The 26,659-nt window shown below is 31.8% G+C and overlaps 3 protein-coding genes and 1 long non-coding RNA gene across 13 annotated transcripts; 1 reads left to right on the top strand and 3 right to left on the bottom strand.

The window, feature by feature from the left end:
- Positions 1-8,900: 8,900 nt before the first annotated feature.
- Positions 8,901-11,274, bottom strand: LOC127065442 (replication factor C subunit 5). Of its 4 annotated transcripts, none has more exons than XM_050997785.1 (9): positions 11,147-11,274; positions 11,010-11,074; positions 10,734-10,861; positions 10,491-10,653; positions 10,270-10,429; positions 9,978-10,189; positions 9,825-9,893; positions 9,619-9,752; positions 8,901-9,461 (listed from the first exon to the last, which is right to left on the bottom strand). In XM_050997785.1, exons 1-8 carry the CDS (start codon positions 11,182-11,184, stop codon positions 9,622-9,624), a joined length of 966 nt encoding a protein of 321 aa, XP_050853742.1. In that variant the 5' UTR covers positions 11,185-11,274; the 3' UTR covers positions 8,901-9,461; positions 9,619-9,621. The 4 variants fall into 4 exon arrangements, with proteins under 4 accessions (XP_050853742.1, XP_050853739.1, XP_050853741.1 ...); XM_050997782.1 differs by having other exon boundaries at positions 9,619-9,764; positions 9,825-9,902; positions 11,147-11,273; XM_050997784.1 differs by having other exon boundaries at positions 9,825-9,902; positions 11,147-11,273.
- Positions 11,275-11,475: 201 nt separating this feature from the next.
- Positions 11,476-14,052, top strand: LOC127065443 (26S proteasome non-ATPase regulatory subunit 6-like). Its single transcript, XM_050997787.1, has 3 exons — positions 11,476-12,026; positions 12,228-12,894; positions 13,229-14,052. The coding sequence occupies exons 1-3, from the start codon at positions 11,507-11,509 to the stop codon at positions 13,920-13,922; spliced, it is 1,881 nt and encodes a 626-aa protein (XP_050853744.1). The 5' UTR covers positions 11,476-11,506; the 3' UTR covers positions 13,923-14,052.
- On the bottom strand, positions 12,322-13,214 carry LOC127065444 (uncharacterized). Its single transcript, XR_007782053.1, has 3 exons — positions 12,802-13,214; positions 12,539-12,710; positions 12,322-12,466 (listed from the first exon to the last, which is right to left on the bottom strand). It is a non-coding gene; the product is annotated as an uncharacterized LOC127065444 (long non-coding RNA).
- Positions 14,053-14,060: 8 nt separating the features above from the next.
- LOC127065440 (uncharacterized) lies at positions 14,061-20,153 on the bottom strand. Of its 7 annotated transcripts, XM_050997775.1 has the most exons (20): positions 20,009-20,151; positions 19,775-19,937; positions 19,548-19,675; positions 19,354-19,482; positions 19,093-19,247; positions 18,717-19,030; positions 18,467-18,636; positions 17,911-18,393; positions 17,552-17,758; positions 17,258-17,466; positions 16,923-17,186; positions 16,718-16,838; positions 16,286-16,649; positions 16,031-16,195; positions 15,765-15,969; positions 15,513-15,689; positions 15,237-15,420; positions 14,808-15,148; positions 14,537-14,724; positions 14,061-14,403 (listed from the first exon to the last, which is right to left on the bottom strand). In XM_050997775.1, exons 2-20 carry the CDS (start codon positions 19,870-19,872, stop codon positions 14,061-14,063), a joined length of 4,245 nt encoding a protein of 1,414 aa, XP_050853732.1. In that variant the 5' UTR covers positions 19,873-19,937; positions 20,009-20,151. The 7 variants fall into 7 exon arrangements, with proteins under 7 accessions (XP_050853732.1, XP_050853734.1, XP_050853731.1 ...); XM_050997777.1 differs by having other exon boundaries at positions 17,917-18,393; positions 19,775-20,153; XM_050997774.1 differs by having other exon boundaries at positions 19,775-20,151.
- Between the last annotated feature and the right edge of the window lie 6,506 nt (positions 20,154-26,659).

Here is a 26,659-nt window from a genome sequence, read left to right as displayed (position 1 = left end):
ATATCTTGCTGTCAAAAAACATGCTGCCTGGAAGCCGATCTTAGGATGTTTTTTCGAATGTTTTATCTTTTAATATTTTTTATATATATTTCGTTTCTTTTTTTTTATTATTTTTTTTTCCTATTTTTTTTTTCATCTGTCAATCGATCGATCGCGATATTGAATGGAACACGAATTTTTATCCCGAGTAGTAGTGATTAAAATGGCTCGAACGTTCCGAACGGTTCGCCCATCTCCAATTTTTATTCTTTTTCTCTTTGCTCCGTTCGACGTTTGGAAGCTACCCCCATGTAAAACGAAAAGAGATAGAGGAAAGGGAAAAATAAAAAAGGATTGCGTTTAACGTCGTAGAAAACGCAAATGCCAACGCTAATCAGAAAAAAACAATATTCATACGTTTATCTGTATATTTATTCATTCTATCTCTCTCTCTCTCTCTCTCTCTCTCTCTCTCTCTCTCGTTCTCTCTGTTTCTCGTATTCGAGTAGTCTCGAATCTGCTCGGAGGGGAAAGTATTTAACCTCCACAGCAAACTAAATTCCCGGCTGTCTCGCGAGATCCGCTCGTTCGAACGCATTTCAACGTGATATTTGAACCCACTACACCGCACGCGAGCGTGTCTCCCAGTTTGTATGCGTGAGTTTAAGACGGAATATGGAAAGCGGAATGCAAACAATGAAAGAGAAAGAGAGAGAGAGAGAGAGAGAGAGAGAGAGAGAGAGAGAGAGAACGTTATAGCCACCTGTAACCGCATCTATAAATTCATGCCGCGTATAACTGCACTTCCGTAAGACTGTCACCGAATGAGACGACAGTTTATTACAAATAAAGAGCTTGGGAGACGCGGTGACGCGAATGCAAATCCACCGATACAAAACGAAATTCGATGTTTGCTTTCTTCGTCCAACAAACGGACATATATAGTCAACAACGCTCGAACGATTTTTATTTACGATCTTTTACGGGTGAACCCGTCATTCCTCTGACGAATTAACTCAACGTTAATATAACAGGCGACGAGCTTAACTCGTCTCGTTTATGACGTACTCGGTAGAGACAGAGAAAGAGGGAGAGAAAAATAGAGAGAGAGAAAAATATCGATACGAGTATCGCGCTTTTGATGCTTTTACGACACAACGACGAGAGAGTCGCTCGCTTTATGCGACACTTTTTTTATTATTCGTTAGCGATAGTCCGGAACACTGAAATTGTTCCTGATAGCCAGAAAAAAAAATATATTGTCTCTTCGAACTGACGAGAATAGAAAATACATAGATATCGTACTGCTTACTAATCGCATAACAAGAGGAATCGTCACGACTTTCCTAACTTTATCATGATCTATAGCTTTTAGTTTCTCTACACCGATATATAGCGTTTAGGTATCTCTACACGGATAGTTACCTACGTTGTATTCTGTTCTTCGAGCACACTTCGATAAAAAAGCTACCCCGCGTTCAGTCGAATTTAACGCTATTTCCAATGCACTAGATGAACCTTGCACCGTGCGCTAGGAGTATAAAGTGGAAAATGCATGCGGTTTAGAGAACGTCCATTGTTAAGCCGTGCAGATACGTACGTATGGGCTTGCTTATGTGATCGTTCTAAGTCACGGACTGATAAAACACACAACATGCTTGAAATAACGACAATGCCATACTCTCTGTTTTTCTCTCTCTTCTTCTCTCTCTCTCTCTCTCTCTCTCTCTCTCTCTCCCTCTCTTTCTAGAGAGAAAAAGAGAGACCAAAAGAATAGTTCGATGAGGTAGCATCAATCATTCCGATTCGCAATTACCTGCCTATTGTTCCGATCCATCAATATCACTATGGATATCACTTATGTTTTACAAGCGAAAAATAATGACGCTAATTATGATGACATATGTTGATATCTCCATTCTTTATCTAATTCGAGCATGAAAAAGGATACGAGAATATAATAGAAAGTGTAAAGGTTTTTTCATGGTTTAAAGAGACCTAAATATTAGATCCAAATATTGTTTAATTTCATTCTTAAAAAATCTACTTCATCAGTTACAATATCAAAAAATGTCTCTGATGTTGTCATCGTTTTTGAGATATAAGGTTACCATAGTTACCTACGTTTTCCTGGATCTACAAATTCTATTGACTGATTCAGCAAGTATTTTATTCTATATAACAACGTATCAATCATCATTACAGTTATTAGCAAAAATTATCGAAAGAATAACCACATCATTCGTTCGAAGCTCGAAGTTTATAGGATAGTCTAAACCGATCGAGAGATTGACGCGAGAAGTATTAATCGCAAAATAGCAAATAGATCTGCTTCTCGACCTGTCGGTGGAAACGCATTTATAGCCGGAGATGTGGGATCGATGCAAATGGCGACGAATCTCAGCGACTACGAGGTACTTCGCTCGGAGCTACGACTTCTCTCTTCGACTGTGTACAGAGTCATACATATATACATGTATATACACCCAACATATATATTATGTATATATGTATGCATATATATACATATATATATATGTGCAAAAAGAGAGAAAGAGAGAGAGAGAGAGAGAGAGAGAGAGAGAAAGAACGATTGAACACACGCACCCCTCTGAATACCACATCTCACCCTCATACATCCCTACCCTACTCCTCTGTCTATTCAGGCTAGCGTCGGTATTTCAATCGACGACTGTCGAAAAGTGAGATATAGCTAATCGTCCGTGAATCTACGCCCACTCATCCCCCTCTCTCTTTCTCTCTCTCTCTCTCTCCCGCCACAAGCATCACCGCAACCCCTCAACCCTCGATCGTGGCTAGAACGGCATCACCGCTGCAAAACGCTCGCGTTCGCGAATATATTTCGTTGCGAGGCTTTATGCCGAGGCACCATCTCTGAACCATCCATCGATGCTATCTTCCTTGCTGAACGCGCATAGCTTTCTGCCGAAAAGCTCGTTGTTTAAAGCTCGACCGCATCGCGACACTATCCACCATCGCAGATTCTATTTTTCTTATTGTGCATAAGAGAGGAAAACTTTCAAACGCACGATCTCGATTACTTGGATGTAGATTTTTATGCGGTTAAATTATCGATACCAAGATTGGAAACGCTTTTATGTATATATATATTTCAATTCATTCGAGAAGAAAAAAGAAAGAAAAAAGAGAGAGAGAGAGAGAGAAGGTTCGTTTAATCCTGCAAACATCGCAGCGAAGTCAAAGAACATTATCAGTGATATTTCGAACCCAATGACAAGATGGCGTCTCGAGAGAAGATGGCATCCCGGAACAAAATGGCGTCTCCGACATTTTTCCTCCCGAAAAGCCAAGTCGAAAACTCGAACGAAACAAAACGATATTTTCCTTTTTTTCTTCTTTTTTTTCTTTCTTTAATCGTTCTTTCGCAACTGATTAAAAAACCTGATACCTAACTTGAGAGATAAATCGGTCGATCTATTTACTGAATTTAATTTCATTCCTTCGAGACGACGTATAGTAGGTCATTTAAATCCCACATAATTTCCGCGCCGCGGTTACGTTGGAATTGGCCAAGAAATAGAAGAATGAAAAACCGAATCAAAAAGAAGAGGGTGTGGGTGGAAGAAGAGGTGGAAAAATGAAGTAAAAGAAGAAAACAAAAAAGAAAAGAAGAAAAATTGTTTTCGTACGTAGAACTTCTTTTCGCGGCGTATCCAGGACGGCTTTCGCTATTTTAAATCACTCTTCTCTCTCTCTCTCCCTCTCTCTCTCTCTCTATCTCTCCCTCTCTCTCCGTCTCTCATTCCCTTTGCACACAACGAGTTCTCGGTAGCGAAGCTATTCCACGAGATCGCAAAAAATACTAGCTTCGTGTAACGCACGGGTCGATCGTCGCGATAGCTTTTGTAAACTAGAGTCGAAAGCGAACTTCAAGGTGATTTTCAAAGGCGAAAATATTCGCTGGATCAACAAAAAAAAAAGGAAAACAAAAGGAAAAATAAAATCGAAAAAAACACAGTGCACAGCAGTAAAATAAAAGCGGAACAAAAAATGATGAAATGAAACTCGAAACCATTAATGTTTTGAACGTACAGAGATTCTTTGTCTCTCTCTTTTTCTCTATCTCTCTATTTATCTCTCTCTCTCTCTCTCTCTCTCTCTCTCTCTCTCACTCACTCTCTATCTATCTATCTATTTCTCTCTCTCTCTCTCTTTCTCTCTTCCTCTCCTTCTCTCTCAAAGTCTACATATTAATGCGAAACGATAAATTCCGAACGGAGACCGACGATGACACTCTCGAATCCTCCCTTCACCCGTTACGAACATACATATCTCTGAATTCATTTGTACGACTCTACCTACGAGTGAATATTCGAAACGAGAAATTCATCCATGATATTCGAAGTTTCCACCCTACTCGCCCCCCTCTATGATCCATCCACTTTCTATGCCTAACTCTTTTTAAAGTTTCATAAGTACCCAATAATACATAAGTATTTTTTTTCGTTCTTTTTTTTTTCTTCTTTTTCCCCTAGATATATCTAGCGTGAAATAGCGATATTTAAAAAAATTCTGTTGAAATATAATCAATATCATAGGAACGTTGTTGTTTTCATTTTTGTAACGATCACGGGTATACATAGCTAGGAACGATCAGTTTATACGGAGGACAATTGAGCCGATTCGGTGGCAAGCGATCATGTAGTGGAGCTGTCAGTATAGGAATAATTTACTATTGGAATATTCTGATGATACGCGTTTCGGATATGCGCCATTCGACCGCAGCGTATCGAGCTACTACTAATCGGATATTACCACGATATCCTTCGAACATTATATTTCGGTATTCCGATATTTATGCGATATTAATAACAAAATTACCTGCCTCCAGGTGTATCGTTTAAAATCGTGCATGACAAATCCACATAGATACCATACGTATGTATTTACTTACGTAGTATGTACGTATATATAAATAAAATATCTACAAAAATAATATAAAGTATTGGAACGATTAATTAATTTTTTTTCCTTCTTTATTAAAAACCAAAATTTTTGATGAAAAATTCTCAGTCGATATATGCTATGTCTGATCCATTCAATCGTAGAACTAACTCGACGATACGAGATTTTTATATACTATAAAAACTGAAAGAAAAAAAGAAAAAATATATGTATGCTTATGTGTGTTTGTATGTGTAAAAAACGAGATCACGATGATATTGAAATAAGACGTGTACAATACATCCATTGTAAATAAATATCTATATACGTGCATACGTACGAGTTAATAATTTTCATCGTTCGCATTAATATCGTCAATTGAATTCTATTCAATAAGATAATAACAACGATTACAGAATCTCGAGATAGATATATGAGAGTGCAAGCAGTATTTTACATATATACATACATACGTACGTACATATAAAAGTTAACACAATTACCGAATGATCGTCGAATTCATAATATAAAGTAAGTACGTTATATTTAATATCACGAATATGCAAAGACAGTTTTAGAGAGTCGACACTTATGACACGACTCTTCTCTCTTTCTCTTCCTCTTTCTCTTTCTCTTCCTCGACAAACGCAAACGTTTTCCGTCACCAGACGCTCAGACATAATTTTCTTCGTTAGATGCCTAAAGAGGTAATGTTGGATGGGAAGCGCTCGTTATATAAAGTTAAATATAAACTTAGAGCTCAAGTCACGTATTACTAAATGGAAAGGTACTCATGACACGCGAAAAGTCTCAAACAGAGAAAGAGAGATAGATATAGAGAAAAAGAGAGACAGAAAGCGAATCGTGTTCTATTATTTTTCTCATAGCATTTTTAGTATATCTATAAAGATATATATTTATTCGTATGTATAATACATATGTATGTATGTATAGTATATAATCATCCTGTTCTATTTGTGATTTGTCAAATCCCTTTTCTATTCTTTTTTCTTTTCCTTTTTTTTTTTTTTTTAGTTTTCGGCTTGTCAACGAGTTTGACCGAAGAGAGAAAAAGCCGATAAAAATCCAAAGAAAAAGGATTCAATTTGTAAAGGTTTAAATCAAATGAAATATTTTTTTGTTTCTCCTCTTTCCTTTTTCCTCTCTTTCCGGAAAACGATGCACGCAGCTTTGGGTAGAGACGAAACGAATTTACGTGAAAGAGAAAAATGTAGGACAGCGAAGTGGGGCGAATCACGGAACGGTTTAAGAGAACGTCGGAATATTTGAAGGACTTACCCATTCGAGGAAACAGCAACGAGTGACGGACGATGCCTTCGCCGAAGAAATATCGTTCAAAACGTTTTACCCCTGTCTTTCTTTCTCTCTTTCTTTCTCTTTTTCTCTTTCTTTCCTCTCTTTTTTCTTTCTCCTTTGAACGATCTATGTCGTTCACTACAAAATTCAAGGAGAATAAAAATGAGATGGATTGAAAATTTGTTAAAAAGAAAAAGGAAAGAAGTGAAAAAAGAAAGAACAACAAAAGTTAATAGAATAATGCCGATCGTGAGATCACGAGGCGTGAACCACGAAGCGTAAATCACGCTTTCGTAGAAGAGGGTGCACCACGATTCGTTTAGTGAACGTGTTATTCGTAAAGAATGCCTGTAACGTCAACACCTCCACGACTCGATCGTGACAAAATCAAACCGATTTGATTTTCGATGGTGGCAAAGTGACAAGCATGAAACAAGTTGACTACCACGAAGCTTCTTATATTAAAATTGAACGAATGAATGCATGCGAACACGCTTTCCACGCTAACAATAAGTGTGCAAAAGAAATAAGAAAACTAAAAGGAGCACGACAACGTGATTCGCGTTCGTGTCTCTCGAAAAGGCTGCACAACTAGTTCGTTATATTTTTATAATTTATTGCATTGTCTGACTTTTACGTGAATAAAAAATAAAAGAAGAGAACAAAATAGGAAAAAAGAAGGAAAAAGAAAAAACGATCAAAAGAACTTATTTCCATTCGATTTTCATTCGTAAGCAAAGTAAAAGAAAAAGAAAAAGAATCCATAAAATACGGCCGCATCGATTGAAATAAATATTGTAATCATTTTTAAATCGACTCTTATCCATTTCTCTCTGTCGATGAAAAAGAAAACTTTAAGTCGAAACCACGTAGCCATCACGAGTTAATACACGTAACACGTTAAAGTGTTTTCGCGGACGTCCATCCGAACCATCTATCGAACTTCTACTTAAACTTTTTCCTATTCTATTTTTTCCTTTTCCTCTCTTTCTCTGTGTCTCTCTGTCTCTCTCCTATTCTCTCTCGATCTCTCCTATTAATAAGAAAGTCACTCTACGTCGTCGAAAAGAGAAGCTTAACGCACTTTACACCGGCAATGTCGAAGGTAGAGGTGCGAAAGTCGTTGTCAGACTTCCGCCGTTGCAAAAGTGTTTCTCTCTCTCTCTCTCTCCCTCTCTCTCTCTCTCCCTCTCTTTCTCTCTTTCTCACAGATCCACGGAGAATAAGAAACTGAACGTGTCCAGGTCAGAGAAGCAAAGTTTAAGAGGGATTAGCTATGTCAAAGTTAAGTCACAGAACGAGGATTACGTACACTTCGCGAACGCGTGGATGTAGTTAACCCTTACACCGGCACTGATATACTAATTGAATTAGTTATTTCGAAGCGGAAAGTTAACGCGGGCACGTCTACGTGAAGTTTTCAAGCTGAAATAGCTGGCAGAATCGACGTCGGCACCAACGCCACCGTCGACGTAGTACCTACCACCTTCGAAAACTTCTTATTAACTCGAAAGTTTGATTTGGTATCGTTCCTGAGTGTTATTTAATTACCGATTTCGACGAATACGTGATGTTGATTTAAAAAAAAAAAAAAAGAATCAAAAAAAATATCAAAAAAAAAAAGAAATAAAAGAGAAAAAGAAAGAAACAATCCATTCCCAACGCTGCCTGAACAAAACTGACGTTCGATCAAGAAAAAATTGTAAAATACGAAACGCGATTCGTGGATGAATTTTATTTATAAGGCTGCGAGTCGGAATTGTATAGTTTTATTTATTTTTATTCTTTTTCTTCTTTTATTTGCTTTTAATTTTTTTTTTTTTTAATCGATTCGTAAGGAATATATTACGAACTCTCTCCTTCTCTCTCCCCCTCTCTTTCGATAATGCACGATAAAGAACAAATAACTAACAATGTGTGCATGAATATTTACTATACAACCTACAATTTACAAAAAGTTTGTTTTCTCTTTTCGATTCGTTCGCAGTATTTTAACTCGTTAACTTTTACATATGAGTCGAATTTGCTTCAACTTTTTTTTTTCTAATTTTTGAATCCCATTCCTCCAACCCTCTTTCACGATACAGCAACGTGCAAAAGCACGTACGATTACGTCCACCGTGTTACCGCTTTTGCATAACGCACGTCCATAATGAAATGGGCGAAAATTAGCGATAAACTTATGTCGGAGCACTTTCATTAAAAATTTGGCGGTACTCGAGAGATATCCTGGTAGTACGTTGAGTTTGCGGGGAGTATTGCATCGCGTGATGAAAGTAGTGGGGGAAGAGGGGGAAGAGACGTGGAGGGGAAGAGTGTAGAAATTAATGGCTCGTCGGACCAACGCTAGGTCATTCCACTTGCCGACTTCGCATATAGGTTTACAGTGATACTACCTAGTTTTGATGGTTTGCAACGCTATCTAAAAGAGAGAGAGAGAGAAACAGATATACAGACAGACAGAGATATAGAAACAGAGAGACAGGAGATAGATAGATAGAGAGAGAGAGAGAGAAAGCCATATTTCTCGAATTTATGAATACGATGAATACCACGTTACCGTGTATAACATTACGATAACGTCGACTTTTGTTTTTGACATTAAGAACTGGAGCGTTAGTTCTATCGATCGCTCGACAGATATATAAATATGTATGCAGAAGTAAATTAAAATACGATTTTCAAAGGGATCGACGTTTTTTTTCACAGTTTGCAAAGAGTTTACCCAAGAACTACACGATAAATTCTCAACTTTCTTTCTCGTCAATGACAAGTTTTTTCGGTTACGAGATAGTCCGTGTTCAACACGATTTTTTTTAATGAACAAGAATCTTCGAATAACGATTAGCAAATAGCATGTCGATCGAAAGAATACTTGTCAAAGTATTCTCAAGACGTTCTATATGCGGATTTATATGTATATTGTTTTATATACACATTAAACTTAGTGTTGCAAAGAACTATCATCCGGAGAATGAGGTCTACACTTTTCGTGCGATTACCGGTATACGAAGCGATAGGCGCAGATGAATTTACAAGCTAAGGGAAATTTATGGAAAGAGCGACACGATGACTCTACCGATTTTACGTTGTAGATTTTGACATCCAATTCGCGGAGATCCATCTCATAGATAAGATTCACGACAGAATGTAATTAAAGATTATAAGATACTATCGTGTTGTATAAATAGAGGCGACCCGACACATTGTTGGTTACTGACGGTCCGCTTCGTAAATATCTGCAAAAAAAATATACCAAATTTGATAAAAAGAAAAAAGAGAAAATACTTTATTTTCAATTCAAATTAATTAGCCTTTTTTACCGTTTATGAAATAAATATAGTTTTTAACTGGATAACTTTTGAATGAATATACATATATATATAAAATTCATACCTTTCAAAAATCTATCTCTCGTGCTTGGTGAAAAGCCGCCACAAGAGCATTTAATTGTACTGCCTCGCTACATCCGACTGCTACCCTTTTTTCGATTTCGGCCATTTTTATCACCAAATTTATGAGTATGTAATCTGGGAATTCAACTTAAAAATATATTTACATTAGAAGTAATCTTTTTAATAGTATTAACAATATATACTTACTTTTATGTACAAATAGATGCAATTCAGTCAGTATATCTTGCAACGCGAGTCCTTTCTTAATTTTTAGATCTTGTATTTCTTATCATCCATTAAAGAAACTATTAAAATTGACAAAACAATGATAAAAATTGTTAAATAAAATCAAAAGGATACTACAATAAGATAGTTCATAAGATTCATTTAACAACCAGTTTGCAATATTTTTTATATCAACTGGAAGAGGATGTCCAACACAAGAATATACTGTTTCCTCTGTAACTGATCCAAAAGCCAGCCAAGTACTTTGAAGTATATTTAATACCTTCCTCATATCTCCACCACACAATGTCATTAGTGCTTGTTTACCATCATCTGTTACTTTTAAACTGATAATCATAAATATATTTATAAATTTCTAATCCTAATTACAAAGTAATTATCTTAATATTTTTTAATTAAAAATTACTTTTCCTGTTCTATAACTTCATTAAGTCTTGGTAAAATTTGTTCTGATTGTAAAGGGCCAAATCTAAATTTAGTACATCTTGACTGAAGAGCTGGTATAATTTTACCAAGATAATTACATATAATACAAAAACGTACATTTTCTGTATACTTCTCAATAACTGAAAGAAATTATAATGCTTTTTATATCTAATATAACTATTTAATTGCAAATTAACTTACTTCTTCTAAGAGCATTTTGGGCGTCGTTTGTCATTGCATCTGCTTCATCGAGAATAATCAATTTAAATCCAGATCTATACATAGTACCCGTACTCGCAAAATTTAAAATTTGGCCTCTGACTATACCTATTCCTCTATCATCAGATGCATTCATTTCTAATACCTACGTATACATATTAGAATATTATAGAAGATATACATAGTTATTATCATCAATACATATTGATATAAAAGAAGCAATACCATAGAATTAAATTGAGCAGGTTTGTAAAGTGTCTTTGCACAAGCTAAAATAGTACTCGTTTTCCCTGTGCCTGGTGGTCCATAAAGTAGAAGATGAGGAAGTTGATTCTCATCAATAAATTTTTTAACTAAGAAAATATGATAGAACGTATAAAAATATATAGAATATATTATAACGTACAAATATATAAAAGTAATATATAAAAGAATATAAAAAAAATGATTAATATATATCATATATTTATCGATTACTCTAATTATCACAGAAATATTTACTTGTTTTTAATATTTCTTCATGAGAGATAAGTTCTTCCAACTTTTTAGGTCGGTATTTTTCAACCCTAAAAAAAAAACAATATAAAAGTATTGCCAAGCACAAAATTCATCAAAACTATTTACAATGACAAAATTACCATGGTAAATTCGTAGTCGTTTCATTATCAGAAGTCATAATATTACTCAAATACTTGTTATTAGAAACTAAATCTAAGGTTAACTACAAACCCGCGCTTTGTTTCTCACTTAAATATGGCGTAGTTAATATCTTGACTTTTTCAAATAAAGCGTTCCTATTGGTTCAAGTATTCAAACCAATCGCAACGCAGCAAACAAAAGTGTTATAAAGTTACAAAATGATATTGAAAAGTTCAATAATTTAAAAATTGAAAACGAGATCACATAAAGATCTGTCAAAAGAAAAGTTACACCTAAAATATATTAAAAACATTTGTGATTCGCACAAACGATCGAAAATTATTGAATTTATTACGATAATGGGTACCAAAAGTGAAAGATTAGGAAACGATGCGGAATTACTACGTGATCAAACACCAGAATATATGTTACTACCTAAAATGAGATTCAGGTTGAGTTTGAGCGAATTTTGGGGAGATGAAGAATTAAAAAATTCCTTCTTAGATATTATAAAGCGTAACAATATGGCACCATATTACCAAGATGTGTGTCAAGATTTCTATTGGGAAATGGATGCAAATTTGTACAATGAAATGCATCAGGTTAACGTAGTAACGTGGGAAGAATTAGAAGCGGGTAATACGAATTTGAATATAGAGGAAGATACTAAAGGAAATTGGAGAGATATGCTTGATTACGCATGTAAGATCGGTGACACCGATCGTGCTAATAGTATTGCAACTTCTATATTCGAAGATACGAATAATTCATCCGGGGTCAGAGCAGAAGCAGCCTTCTGTCTTTTTCGAATAGCTTATTTCAAAAGCAACGTATTATCTATGGGCAAGGCAGTCAAGAATATTAACGACTTGATGGAAGGTATATAATATTCATAAATATAAATACTTACATGCACATCAAAAATCATAAAATTCGAGTCTCCCAATTTCTTGTAACATCATCAACGTCAACGACTTCGTTCATTTTTTTTTTCTTTTCTAACATATTTCTACATTTTTCTTCACATATTCTAATTAAAAAAATAAAGAATGAACTTAATATTCGATGATCTCTTTTTAGTATCCTGCAATATGGGTAGCAATTGGTGTTGTCGAAATAAATTGAAGGCATACGAAGCGCTCTATTGTTTAGCAGTAAGAAATTTCGCACGTGCCGTGTCTCTTTTATTAGACTGCATTCCTACCTTCGAATCGTACGAATTGTTACCATTCAAGGATATCGTACAGTATACTGTCCTGGCTGGTATGATCTCTTTATCAAGATCAGACCTTGATAAACGATTCAATAATAATGGTATCCTACAACAATCTTTAATGATCGAATGTTCAGCTTACATGGATTACTTAAACAGTCTTTATGATTGTCATTACGCTGATTTCTTTCAACATCTCGCATGGATCGAAATGGAAATGAAATTTGATCCTCTTCTTCGTCCACATTATCAGTATTACGTTCGAGAGATGCGTATAAAAGCGTATTCGCAACTTTTACAGGCATATCGTACGCTCAGTTTAAATCGTATGGCTATCGAATTTGGTGTTACTGAGGATTATATAGAACAGGAAATGGCACGATTCATCGCGAATGGCAGATTACATTGTAAAATTGATAAAGTTTCTGGTACTGTGGTTACCGTTAGCGCATCCGGTTGTGACAGAGGACAACCGCCTGATGCTAGCTGCGATCGAGGATTGGTTTATCAAAATACGATAAAACGTGGTGATATGTTGCTTAATCGGTTAAAAAAATTGGGACAAGTTATTGAATTCTGATGCTAGTTATCGGTCTCGTTTCTGCCAGATTTGAATTTCGCGCTGTTCAAGGTTTTTCAGAGTGATATGATCTTTTTCGTAAAATGATTCTCTTTATAGAATCTTTTTTTTTTCCACTGAAATTTACATAGTTATTTTAATTAGATTATAAACATTTATTTTGAAATATAAATATATATATATCATATTGATAGAAGAAATAGAATAATTCTACTTACCGAATTAATCTTCAACAATATAACCTTTAAAATTAGCTTATACTCATATACATACGTTTAATGTGCTCAGTAAAAATTCTTCAAGTATGGCTCATCGAATCTTTTTACAACGTTCTAGTGCAATTTCAAAAGCAATAACCAACGTTACGCACAAATTTGATTATTTGCTGGTACTTGACTTTGAAGCTACCTGTGAGAAAAACTCCTTGATAGTGCCTCAAGAGATCATTGAATTTCCTTGCATAGTATTAAGCACACACGACTTTGAAATCAAGAATGTTTTCCACCGGTATGTCAAACCCAGGGTAAATCCTAATCTCACGACCTTCTGCACGGAATTAACTGGAATAATGCAAGAAATGGTCGACAATGAACCTTACTTTCCAATTATATTCTCTCAGTTTTGTATCTGGTTAAAGGATAATAATTACTTTGATCCACTTGATAAAAGTGCTTTTGTAACATGTGGTAATTGGGATTTAAAAGTAATGTTACCTAATCAATGTGCTATAGACAACTTACCATTACCAAAAGAATTTAATCAATGGATAAACTTGAAAGAAATATTCTGTATTTCATGTAAATATTTTCCTCGTAATTTAATGGATATGCTTTCTCATTTGAAACTTTCGATGACTGGTAGACTACACTCTGGCATCAATGATGTAGAAAACATGGTCAAAATAATTCAAGCTTTGAACAACATATATAAAGCACAATTTAAGATTACTAATAAGTTGGATAAGAAAAATATTCTAATTTAATCTCAACATTTCTGTACAGTAAAATTTATAAAAAAAACCTTTATTAACATTAAAATATCAATAAGTTTTTATAAAATATAAAAATACTTGTATTAAAATCTGTACATTAAATGTTAAGTTACTATTATAAGACACAAATTATTGCTGTACAACAGCTACTTTTATCTTTACATCTTGTCTATGATTTTCAGTGTATATTTCAAGCGTAGCTTCTAAATTACGTTGAACTTTCTGTTTGCATTTGATTTTTAAAGGAAATCCTTTACCAGCTGGTATCATACCCTCAGCTGGTACTATACTAAGTACATCTGTGTTTGATAAAACAGTTTCATATGGTTGTGCTACTCTGCTTGAACTTAAAATAGTTATAATTGCTTCATTTTTTATTGAAGGGATTAAGTTCACAACATTCGGAGATACAGTAAAATAATCATCAAATAGTTCATGACGTACATTTACTTCACAGCCTCCTATTATTGTCCTGCAAAATATAGAAATAAGAATTATGATTAATTTAATAATAAAAGTTTCATATATTTGCTATTAACGTTTAGGTAATAAAAATTCTCTTTTATGAAATTTTTAATATAATCAATATTAATAAACGTAATTACTCTGAAGGTAAAAAACTTTTTCCACTTGATTCTACATCCACATGGCTATTGTCACTATAAAGAGAATAAAACATCTGTGATTCATCTGCACTATCATGAATCATAGATAATGTCTCATCTGCATTGGTCTCCACAGTTAATATTATTTCATGTTGACGTACTCCATGACATAAATCACTAAGATTTTGCTATACACAACTTGAAATATTAATATCCAAACTAAAAAAATTTATTGCTGACAAAATATTAAATATATTATAATTAAACTTACTATTGTATCATTAATCAAATTTAAATCTGGCATTAATTGTTCTCCAGGAAAAACCTTGCAGAGTGGATAAACTATATTCCTAAATGGTTCACTTTCACCTCCATTTAAATCACCTGCATTCTTTATTTTATTATATAATCGACGTATTCGCCAACGTGTCGGCTCATCACCATAAATAATATTTATAGTCCCTACGTGACATACATCAGAACGTTGTCGCAATAATATTAAGTCTTCTTTTCTTGGTTGAAACTCTAATGTAACCCACTGAGTTTCTTTTGGTTCCAGTAAGAGTTCTGTTGGATTTACTTGCCAACTAGAAACCATGGAAGGGTAAATAGCTGAAAAAGATTTATTTCAATAATTTATAAAAAATTAAGTAAAAAATCAAATAAGAAAATCAAACAAGAAGCAATATAAATGATATACCTTTTGGTATTAACTTGACTTTAGCATATGAATATAGATCACCAATATTTTCTAATTTGATTTTAGCATTTAAAATTTCGCCAGAATTTAATTTACCAAGAGGCAACCACATTTTACCGTTAATATCCTTAAATATTTCAGAAATAATGACTCTGCCAAAACCACCATAACCATATAATAATATCTAGAAATATCGTATTAACATAAATGTACTGTAATATATCAACTAACAACTAATTATATATCAGAGTACTTCTACACAAGGAAAATATTTACTGCTTTTGAGGGACGTGATTTGTTTTCTTCTTTTTTGATTTCATAATGCTTAAAAATAATTTTTCCAGTAGCTGCGCCAACATGACGTGGACAAAATACAACAGAAAGTGTTCTACTTTCCATACGATGCAGCACTAGCACGATATTTGGACTTATTGTCTGATGATCTTTAAGAAACTAAAATATTATTTTTTATTGTATAAAGATAATTATTAATCATTAGGATAGCACTATCATTCTATTTATACTTACCAGAAAACTATTATTTTTGTCGGATATCTGAACTTGAAGTTTTATTCTGTTATCACTTATATTACGAATGGTGAATTCTTTAGTATCACTTTTACTTGGCTTTACAGAACCCCATACTAAGGCAGCATGTGTTGATTTAATAGGTATTTTATCCCCAGCAACAGTGGAGCCAGATATTGAACTGATTGGAGAATTTCTTCCAGATCTAAGACAATAATTAAAATTTTCTTTACTGCTACTATAAGTAGTATAATTATAAAATCTACCTGCTGGATAACATGCTATGTGGTGAACTTGGAGAAACAGCATCAGAAGTTTGTTGTGGTGTTTCACATCGTAAATAACTTTCGTTTTCTGCTTCAACATTTTGTTGTCCGATTACAGAATAATAATAAGTATTATTACCAATAGATAGTTTAATTTTAACATGTCTGTAATAATCGCATTATTGTTCATAAATAATAATAAGACATTGATAAATGTAAACTTATGAAAACAATAATTTCAAAAGTATTACTCACCTATCATGAGTATCAGAGCAACGTGGTTTAAATGTTATTAAAAATCTGTCTGTTGCATTACGCTTTAATATTAAAGTTTCAGGTTTAACAGAAAAATCTTCAATACGATTTGAAGACTTTTCATCTTGCACTATGAATGCTGTTATTGAAAGAGGCAATTCTCCTGTATTAACAATATTTAAAGATTTGGTTTGTTTCCTGGGAATCTCTATAGGTAATTCAGTATCAACAACTTGTATTTTACATGAACCTATTTTTACGTACAATGGTACTTCTTTTATCATTACAGCATCATCTTTTTTGTTATCTACTTGTATTAATAGTTTAGCTTCTATGCTGATCAATTGATTTTTTAATGATTCTGCTAAATTAAAAATAATTATTTAAAAAGAGATAATAAAGAATAATCAATGTATTTTGTATTGTTATTACCTGAAGCTAATAATGATGAGACCCCCTCACATTGCACAACAGCAGTAAATTGTTCTCGAGGCTTAAGTTCATGTGTAAAACCATCTTGTAAATTATTTATGTTAAAAACTTTTGGACCATCCTACGATAGTTAGATACATTTTAATTAAGCTACTAAATATACTTTATAATTAATTTAGTTCAAATGATAAAAAAAGAATCTTACATGTACAATAGATAGTATTATAGGGAGAACCATATTATTTTTATTTTGTAATGTAATAGATAAAGTTTCCATAGTATTTTCAATAATGTTACCAAAATTAAGTTCTGCCTTTTTAAAAGGTGTTAATACATTTACTTGAAGTTCTTCTGATTCAACATAAATCATGTGTTTAATTATTGATTCTTTTCTTGTTACCATATCAGTCGTTATTATATTTAATATTACTATTGCAGGATTACTTTTCTTCGTTATTTTTACACCAATCTAAATATATATGTTTTTTTAATAAATATAGTACTAAACTAGTACAATGATTTATGTTTATCTATGTATACCTTGACAGATTGAGTTGAATTCGGTTTTATAAGAATTGTATCTTTGGGCAAATGAAGTATTATATTTTGCTTATTTCCTTGTAATTGGAATGTACCTAATGAGCAAATTATCCATCTATCGCTTGTATTTGTTAATGCAATATCTGCTTCTCTTGATATACCAACGATGCAACTGCAGATCTCTTGACTATTTCTGCTAACAATGATATCTGAAAAACAGTTTGTAAACATTAGTATCACAATTTGTTTTTTACGATAAAGTACAATTGTATTTTATTACAAAAGCTTTTTTACCATGTAACTGAGACATTGTTTCCAAGTTTGACTGTCCTGTAGTTGTCAATTTTTGAGCAACACTATAGTCCATCTTAGATGTATATGAGATGTTTTCTTGTTTGAACGATTCTTTTCTTTCCATTCCTGATTTATTAGACTTCATTTCGGGAAGAGAAAACTTATTATCTTTAAAAATCGACTGTATATCTGATAATTTTATTTCATCTAAAATGCGATTAATAGATAAAAATATATTATTTTGATATATATTATTTGTTTATTTGAAATATAGTATGATCATGATAAATTTCAATTTAGTTGTTTAACTTAATTTAAATATTAATATATATTAAATAATTAAATAAATAAGTACATACCAGTACCTTGCTGTTGGAGACTTGCTGAACTCTTTTCAGTCTCTTCTTTCTTTAATGACTTTCTTCGAGGAATATTTTCCAAAGTATCTTTAGTATGTAAATCTAAGTCAGATGTAAATGATAACATTCTTGGCAAAGTTGCTTTATTTTCTAATGTTTTATTAATGGTTTTACTATCCAGTGAAAGTTTAGATGATTTATTATCATCTTTAATATTAAGAGCACTCGGAGTTGCAGGCATAGAACATCTGCTTGAAGGTAAAAGCGTATATGTGTTGCCTTTGTCATCATTTTTTTCTAATTGAAACTCTTTTCTTTTCTTTTTTGCCATTATAAGTTGGTCTACTAATCTTCGTGGAGTACAATTATCGATTTCTTGTAATGCTTGAGCAATACTACTTAAACTCATAATACTCTGCTCTTCTATATCTTTTGTTGAATTTGTAAGATGAGTTTGCTCCTTCTCTCTGAATGTCAAGGATCCTAAAATATAGTTTTTTATTTAAATTAGTTTTTTTTTAATGGAAAAATAATTTATATAAAATATTAAAGTTACCATCTGCAATGGTTGAATCAACTAAAGGTATTAATCTGTTTTTCTTTTTAGGGCTGTTGATAGACAATCCTAAAGTTGGTCTTTCCACAATATCATTTGACAAGTCTCCAATATTTCCACACTTCCTTTTGAAAAATTCACCAATAGATACTTTACGTCCAGCATTAGATCTGGATGTTCAATAAATTTGATTAATGATAAAGTTGATTAATAATAAATTTTGTACGATTTATTATAAAAAAAAACTTACTCTACTGATAGATCCAATTCTCCAATAATACCAGAAAAGCATGATAAATCTAAATATTCTTTTTCTGAACTAGTTGCCAAAGGAAGATCATAAGAACAATTTTGTTTCCAGGAAGATTCATCAGCTAACAGATGATTGGTCATTTGAGAAACAGACTGAAATTCTTCATTGTTAAATAGTTCCATCAGCTCGGCAGTTGTTGCATCAAAACTAATTCCTCCTGTACTTTTTGGAGAGAACGAAGATACATTTTTCTCTGCACTTTTACTCATTTCTGAAGAACGGGCTGTTATTTCTTTAGGTTCAAATACAACCTGGAAATAAAATAACATACAAATTTATATGTTTTTCCACTTTTCACATTATTGTTACTTACACTGTTTGAGGCACCTTCAACACATAATGTTTGTGTACTATTCTGTTGTTTCAACTTGTTCTCATTATTGTATGTAGAAGAATTACCATCATGATCTGAGGGATTAAAATACTTTGTTAAAGTTTCAATATTGACATCATCCTTTTTATTAGCATCTGGAAGACAATATCACTTATAAAAGATTAATATATAGACATATATTAATGTTTTATATGTTATATATCCATATATATATTTTAAAGAGATTTATTTTTTTATTACCAGAAGAAAATGTTAAACCTTTAAAATTGCTACATTTTCTAAGTAACTTCCTAGCAAGTTCTTGTTCAGCATTCAATCCATCAGATTCTCTTTTTTGTTTATCATTTACTCCACTTGTTTCTCCTAATACTAAAAAATAACAATAGTAATGTTGCATTTAATTAAAGCAATAAGGATCATATTGTAATACTTACGAGTTGATATATTGTTAAGAATACCTAGCGAAGAATCATCCGACTTTAATAACATATTATTGCCACGTAAAGAAGAAGATGCAAAGTTCTCATTTTTAAAATTCCTATCAAGATATTTGTCTTCGAGTCTACAAATACAATGTTTGATATTACTTACTTTCTCATGTCTAGCTCTTTTAAATTATTCTTAAATCTATATTAAATATGAAAAAAAAAAAAAAACATACGTAGACTTTCTTTGTACTGTTGATGAAGCCTTTGGCATAGGAGTGCTCAATAATGTCATCTCCAATTCAGTATTATGAAATTTGGACGGGGTTGACATTATGAAATTTTAAGTTATTGTTATAAATTAATTTTAAAATCTTTTATATCCTTTTATATTTTAATCTATAAATAAGATAGGATTTTATGTTATTTTCGATTGGTAATGTAAGAAATAAATGAAAACTCCAAACCACATCATTCGAGACAAATCCTGTGACAGCCGATCGATTCGTTTAGTTTTAACGTTCAAATTTGAAAATCTTGGCCATTGTCATGAACATAGTGAAATAGATTGCGCGTATAAGATGGCGCAAGTCGTTGGTAAATTCTAGGTATTTAAACTCATGATAAAAGTTTCAGTAATACTTCCTTTCGTATTGATAGGTGCCTGTACCATCGCCGCGAATTGAATGCCCTCTGGATTTAAAATTGATGCGACGTCACGTATGAGATGTGACTTTTAAAATGAGTTGTAGTACGTTGAAATAAAGTATCATTAAAGGAGATCCACGTAATAAAATATCAAACAAATTTCAATATTTATTCATTAAACATATATAGTACTGCAATAATATATTAGTCTCCAAACAATATTGCACGTATTTAAATATTACATAGCTATCAATCAACTTTAAATAAAAAAAAAAATTGTACTCTTATTTATATACTTACATGTACCAGTATTAATATAAAACATTAATAAAATTATGCTGTATAAATGTTGGTTAATAATAATTCGTAATGAACATACAAGCTAAAAGAAAAAAAGAAAAAATTACAGAAAGAGATATTTAATTTTTTTCAAGATAGAAGAGAATACATTACCTACAAATCTACACCAAAATAAAAAATTTAGATTCTTCCAAAAATACATTTATGCATATGTAGATATATAATGTGAGAAAATCATGCTTTCAGAGACAAATACATATAAACTCTTTTCATTGTCGAGCACGGCATTCGTATGTGTATATGCAGTGTCATTTAAATGCTTATATTTATCTTCATTTTCATTTTTAAATGTATTTATTAAATTTTTCTCGATTAATATTTCAGATAGATTATTTTTATAATTTTACTTGTAATTTTCGCAAACGACATTCTTAAAAATCAATAAATATTAAAAAAAAAATTTTTTGTATGAAAATGTAGATAATTTTCTATTATTGACAAACTACTTCCGTTTATTTCATTGTGTGTTAGTGTAGTGTGTATATTGCAGGATTGGAAAGTGATTTTAAAGCATCGAAAATAGATTTTGGAATTATCTTGTAGGATCTTTCTTTGTAACTCGAAGATTTGAGAAAAGAGAAAGCGTAGAAATGGAGAAGGGATTTTGGTCAATTGTACGTCTCGTCATGGGGGTGGAAGTAATGAAACTTAGGACTTAAGGCAGGTTAAAATCAGGTAATGTACCTTTTGTACCTCTATATGTATTATTATACAATATATCTTCTTACAATTGTAATAACGACGACGACAACAATGATTATAATTTATTATTAATATTAATAATAATTTATGATAATAATAATAATAATAAAATGATATGGGCGGTCAAATGGAACGTAACATTTCATCCTTTTAAAAATAACGTAGGCTTTTACGTTTTTTTACAGTTTTCTTATATCTAAATGTATATGCTTATTTATATCTATATATGTTCTCTGTCTCTCTCTCTTTTTTTTTTTTTAATTTATTTCTCTTTTTTTTATGAGACGCTACATATACTTATAAAATAATATCTTATAAATTATATTTGTCACGTTTATCGTAAATAATTTTTATACCATGAAAATATGATCCTTTATGTATTTCAAATTAAGTATTGTATGTAACTAGGAGATTTTTTCAGTCTATGATAAAATATTAGTCTTTAAATTATCTGCAACATTATCGGAAATGTTAATAGTTCGTTCATGTTCGAAAAAAATACTGGGCTCTTGGTATTTCTTATGTCTCTTGTTTGAAGGGTTTCTTTGTACCTGAGAAATAATTTCTCGAAAGTTTATATAGTTTTCCGGTATTTTTAAAGAAATCTCAATTTCTGAAACTCTGAAATTGAGATTTCTTTATCTGGTTTTCTATCTTTTAAAAGGATCTTTCCTGTGATTCTTCCGATGTTTTTTTACGTATTTCTTTATTAATATAAAATCTTTTCTTTATTTCTATCGTTACCATTAGTATCTCCTTTTCTTTTTTTATTGAATTTACTGCAATTATCTTATCTCTTAAACTATGTAAGGTTTCACTTTTTTCGATAAGCAAACCATTTGACTTTGGTTCAAGTTTTAAATTTTAGTCTTAAGAATTTTTATTTTTATTTTATCTTCATTAGTTCTTTATAATTATTTTTCTATTTTCTATGGCGTATCATTTTTTCATAAACTGTTATATTTTTTCGTGTTATCGACAGTTCGAATTTGTTTACAGTTAGTCGTTTCGATATTAATTGACGAACGTATCGATCCAAAATTCTGTAGTATTCACAGTATTTTTGATTCTCATCCTTAAAGTTTTATATTCACCGACCACTTGTTCACTATGATAAAATGTATAAACTCTTTTATGTATGAATGAGTAATCGTTTGATCGTATGTTCCATAGTGGATTTGGTATTCTATGGCATTCGTTAAGAGTGTGTCCTCGTATTTCACATCTTTCACAATATTTTCTACTTATTACAAATGCTCTGCATTCCTCGATAACATGACCTGCATGCTTACAATATTCACAAGATATATCTGGAAGTACTATCTTTTTTTGTTTGCGTGTACAATGACTATCTGACGCATTGTATGATACGTATTCGTATTCAACATTATTTGTCTTATGTTGTCGTTGACGATCATATGTGTCTACATCAGTATAAGATTGTGGTTTGTTTGTTGCATATGTTTGCGTGTTGTTGCGTCTGTTTGTTGCATGTGTTTGTGTATTGTCGCGTCTGTTTGTTGCATGTGTTTGTGTATTGTCGCGTCTGTTTGTTGCATGTGTTTGTGTGTTGTCGCGTCTGTTTGTTTCATGTGTTTGTGTGTTGTTGCGACTGTTTGTTTCATGTGTTTGTGTATTGTAGCGGCTGTTTGTTTCATGTGTAGGCATAAAGTCTTCCACATCCTGGCTTTTCCTATATGGATAATAATCGTAATATGTGCGTCTTAATCTTTGAGAAGATCGATAAATATCATTAAAGTTCAAAGAATAGAAAACACGTTTATGTTTAATACAATCCCAAATTATTCGTGCATTTCCTATCGCTTCTAACAAAGATTTTGGTCTTGTATAGTTTACTTTATTCTCTAATTCCTTATTTTTCAGTCCGGCTACAAAATTATCCAGAGCAGTGTCTTCTAAATCTTTTATTATCTCTATTGCTGTTTCTGGATTATTATATTCCCGTATTTTTTCTTTTGTATATCTCACTATTTTCTCTATGCGTAAACCATATTGTAACGGAGTTTCATTGGACTCTTGTTTCACAATACCTAATTCGTTTTGCCATTTCCATTGACTCTGTCGCTGTACATATATTCGTTTGATTTCGTATATTATTTCATCAAAATCTGTATCTACGTAACTTAAATATATATCTGCTTCTCCGCGTATCCTCGAACGAATAATGCGACCCAAGTACGGAATATCTATTGGATGTACAAGATCACGAGCGTTTTCACACGCACGAATGAATGATTTAGGGTTTACATTTGAACCATCGAATACCATAATACATTCGGCTGCCTCTCTTACTGAATAATATTGTTTTTCTCTACGAGTTTCCGTACGTTGCGAAGCATAACTCATTTTTAAATCGGCGATAAATTTTTACGTTAATTTCTCTATCGGAATAATTGTATAGAATGAAAATTATAACGTCTTTGCTAATGTTGTAATATAAATGTGTTATTTGACTTATGTGTTCGTTTCGTTTCGACTTACAGTATTAAATAAGATGGCCTTGTCGACTAATAGGATAGTCGTTGGGCTGTTGGATTGCAGTCCTCTTTCCAGATGATGTTCTATGCTCGATATTCGTCTCGAGTCTTCCTTGATTAGGTTAGCTATAGGCTTCTCTAACTAGTCGCTTTTCGTCTAGATGGTTTTCGATGCGATGTTCAAGTAACGGCTGCGTGAAATGCCCACAATGGTGTATGGTATGGTATTTTATTTCGCCATCGGAGAGGTTCGTAACAAATATTCCCTCAATTGAAAGGAGATTTTTCGTAGAAAAATATAAAAGATCTTCCTATCATCGAGAAACTTCTTCTTGAGCTTTCTTCTGTTCACTGACTTCTATTCACTGAGTGCGACTGTACAAATTTTGTAGAGCTGGAAGGTGATTTTTAAGCGTCGAGGCTAGTAATACTTTTAAGTCTTCTAGGATTCTTCGTAGCTCGAAGGTTCGAGAAAATGAAAAGCGAATAGGTGGGAGAAAAATTTTGACCAATTGTAGGTCCCGTTGTAAAAGTAGGAGTAGTGGGATTTAGGACTTAAAGCAGGTCAGAGTTAGATAGGGTATATGTATGTGTGTGTGTGTGTGTGCCTGCGCGATGCGTGTACGCACGTGCATGCATACGTGCACGTATCTGGATACTATCTTCTTACAATTACAATAATAATAATATCAATGATGATGATGATGATGATAATGAGTCTGTCATTCTTTAAACAAGAGCGGGAAAACCTCTGAATGACATAAAATAATAGTCGTAATTTTTGTCCAATTTTTATGATCAATGGTTCATTTGAAAGATAAAGATTTTTTATACACGAGATTATCTTTCCAAATTTTCAAAATAGCGTGAACATAATTCTTAAAAATTACTTATTTCTAAACACGACTTTTGCAATGAAAATAACATTTTTCAAAAATCTGAGAAGATATATATATATGTACGTATGTATGTATGTAGAAATGTATAATTTGTTTTACTCAATCATGCATAAATCTACGCACTAATAATTATATAACGAGGTAACGCACGAATCAATACTTGCAATTTAGTTATTTGTGCAATTAGTTGTGTAATTTAGTTACCTGTCTCTGTCATTTCGTCTTCTCTTATGCATTAGTCTTCAATTAGACTTCAGCAAACTGTATTCTCAATCTGACTTCTCTTAATCACCTGAAACTTAAGACATGATCTTCAATAAAAAATATAAATTACTGTATCAATAAAAAAAGATTATATTGCATATATGTATATAATTTTAAAACAGATGTAATAATGAATACATTAAATAATAAAACAATCGATTTATAAGTCTATTAAAGAAATGGACATTACGGAAAGATAGAAAAAATCATTATGGAATATAGTAAATTTTGATTGAATTTAAATGCAGCCATTAGCTCGATAGTACTTGCGTTATTTATTATATATCGTAAGTAATATCGATTTCCAGGTCTCACCACATGGAGGTTGCTGCATATAGAGACCCACGGGCTAAGACTCTACCATTAATATAAATTACTCTAGAATCAATTAGAACCAATTATATAAAATCATTTTTATTATATGTCCAATAACAATTACTATAATTTGAAAAAAGAAACAAAATCAATCGCGTAAACGAATCAAAAATTTTTTTCTAATCAATCGAGATTAGACGAAAATTTATGAATCCGTTTAATATCGACCTACCTACCCGAAAAGGGAAGAGAGCTCTTCAATGAAACTCTATTCCCTAACGCGACTAATGATGAATGCTGAAACAAAACGATTATGCTGAAATAAAAAGTGGAACATAATGATTAATATACAGGTAACCTATATAGATTATATAAAGATTATATATATTATTAAATATTATTTGATAATAAAACTATAATATAAAAATAATATTATAAAGATATTGCTTTATCCAAAAGGCAACAGAAATAATTTAATCTTTTGTAAGATAAAAGATCAGCCAATTTGTATTTCTTTTTTTGCATTACATATATTATTTTATTATCTAATATCTCATTATAAATATATATAATTTCTTATGCTATATAGATAAATATATAAATATATATAAATATATAAATATATAAATATATAAATATATATAAATATATATATATATATATATATATATATATATATATTTCTTAATCTATATCCAGAAGCTGTAAACAGTTCACCTGTGAACATAAAACATCACAAATATTTTATAATAAAATAAGAAGCGCTGAAAATAATATATGAATTTTATAGAATAAATCAATAGTCAGTCACCTGTGAACATAAAACATCAAAAATATTTTATAATAAAATAAGCAGCGATGAAAATAATATACCAATTTTATATAATAAACCAATAGTAGTCAGTCACCTGTGAACATAAAACATTAAAAACATTTCATAATTAAATAAAAAGCAATCAAAATAATATGCGAAACTTATATAATAAATCGATCAAAACATCAATTTTGTAATCGAATATGAAGCTGTTAAAGTAACATGCATTAACCACATGGAAAATAATTTTTTCACACACACTCATTCACACATGAAAACAACAATGACGAGAAAAAAGATTAGAAAGAGTGGAATCGAATCTTGCCAACTTTGATGATAATTTCTGAAACAGAAATAAACACTGTGTAAATTAATCAAAGTTTTTTTAATATTTCAAAAGAATAGTAAAAATAATTGCAAACAATTCATTCCCTATTGCTCTTCATTTTTTATAATTCCAATTCTTCATTCAAGTCTTCAAGAATTAAATGCATTATTATTTTGCTTTCTTGACTAGACCAAATCTGAAACACAAATCAGTTTTATATAATCTTTCATAAATCTTTATTAATTTATTCTGATGTCATATATGATAATATTACAAACCTTGTAATATTATTT

The sequence above is a fragment of the Vespula vulgaris genome, chromosome 7 (assembly GCF_905475345.1).
Source record: "Vespula vulgaris chromosome 7, iyVesVulg1.1, whole genome shotgun sequence".
NCBI lineage: Eukaryota > Metazoa > Arthropoda > Insecta > Hymenoptera > Vespidae > Vespula > Vespula vulgaris.
This window is presented reverse-complemented; position numbering and strand designations above follow the sequence as displayed.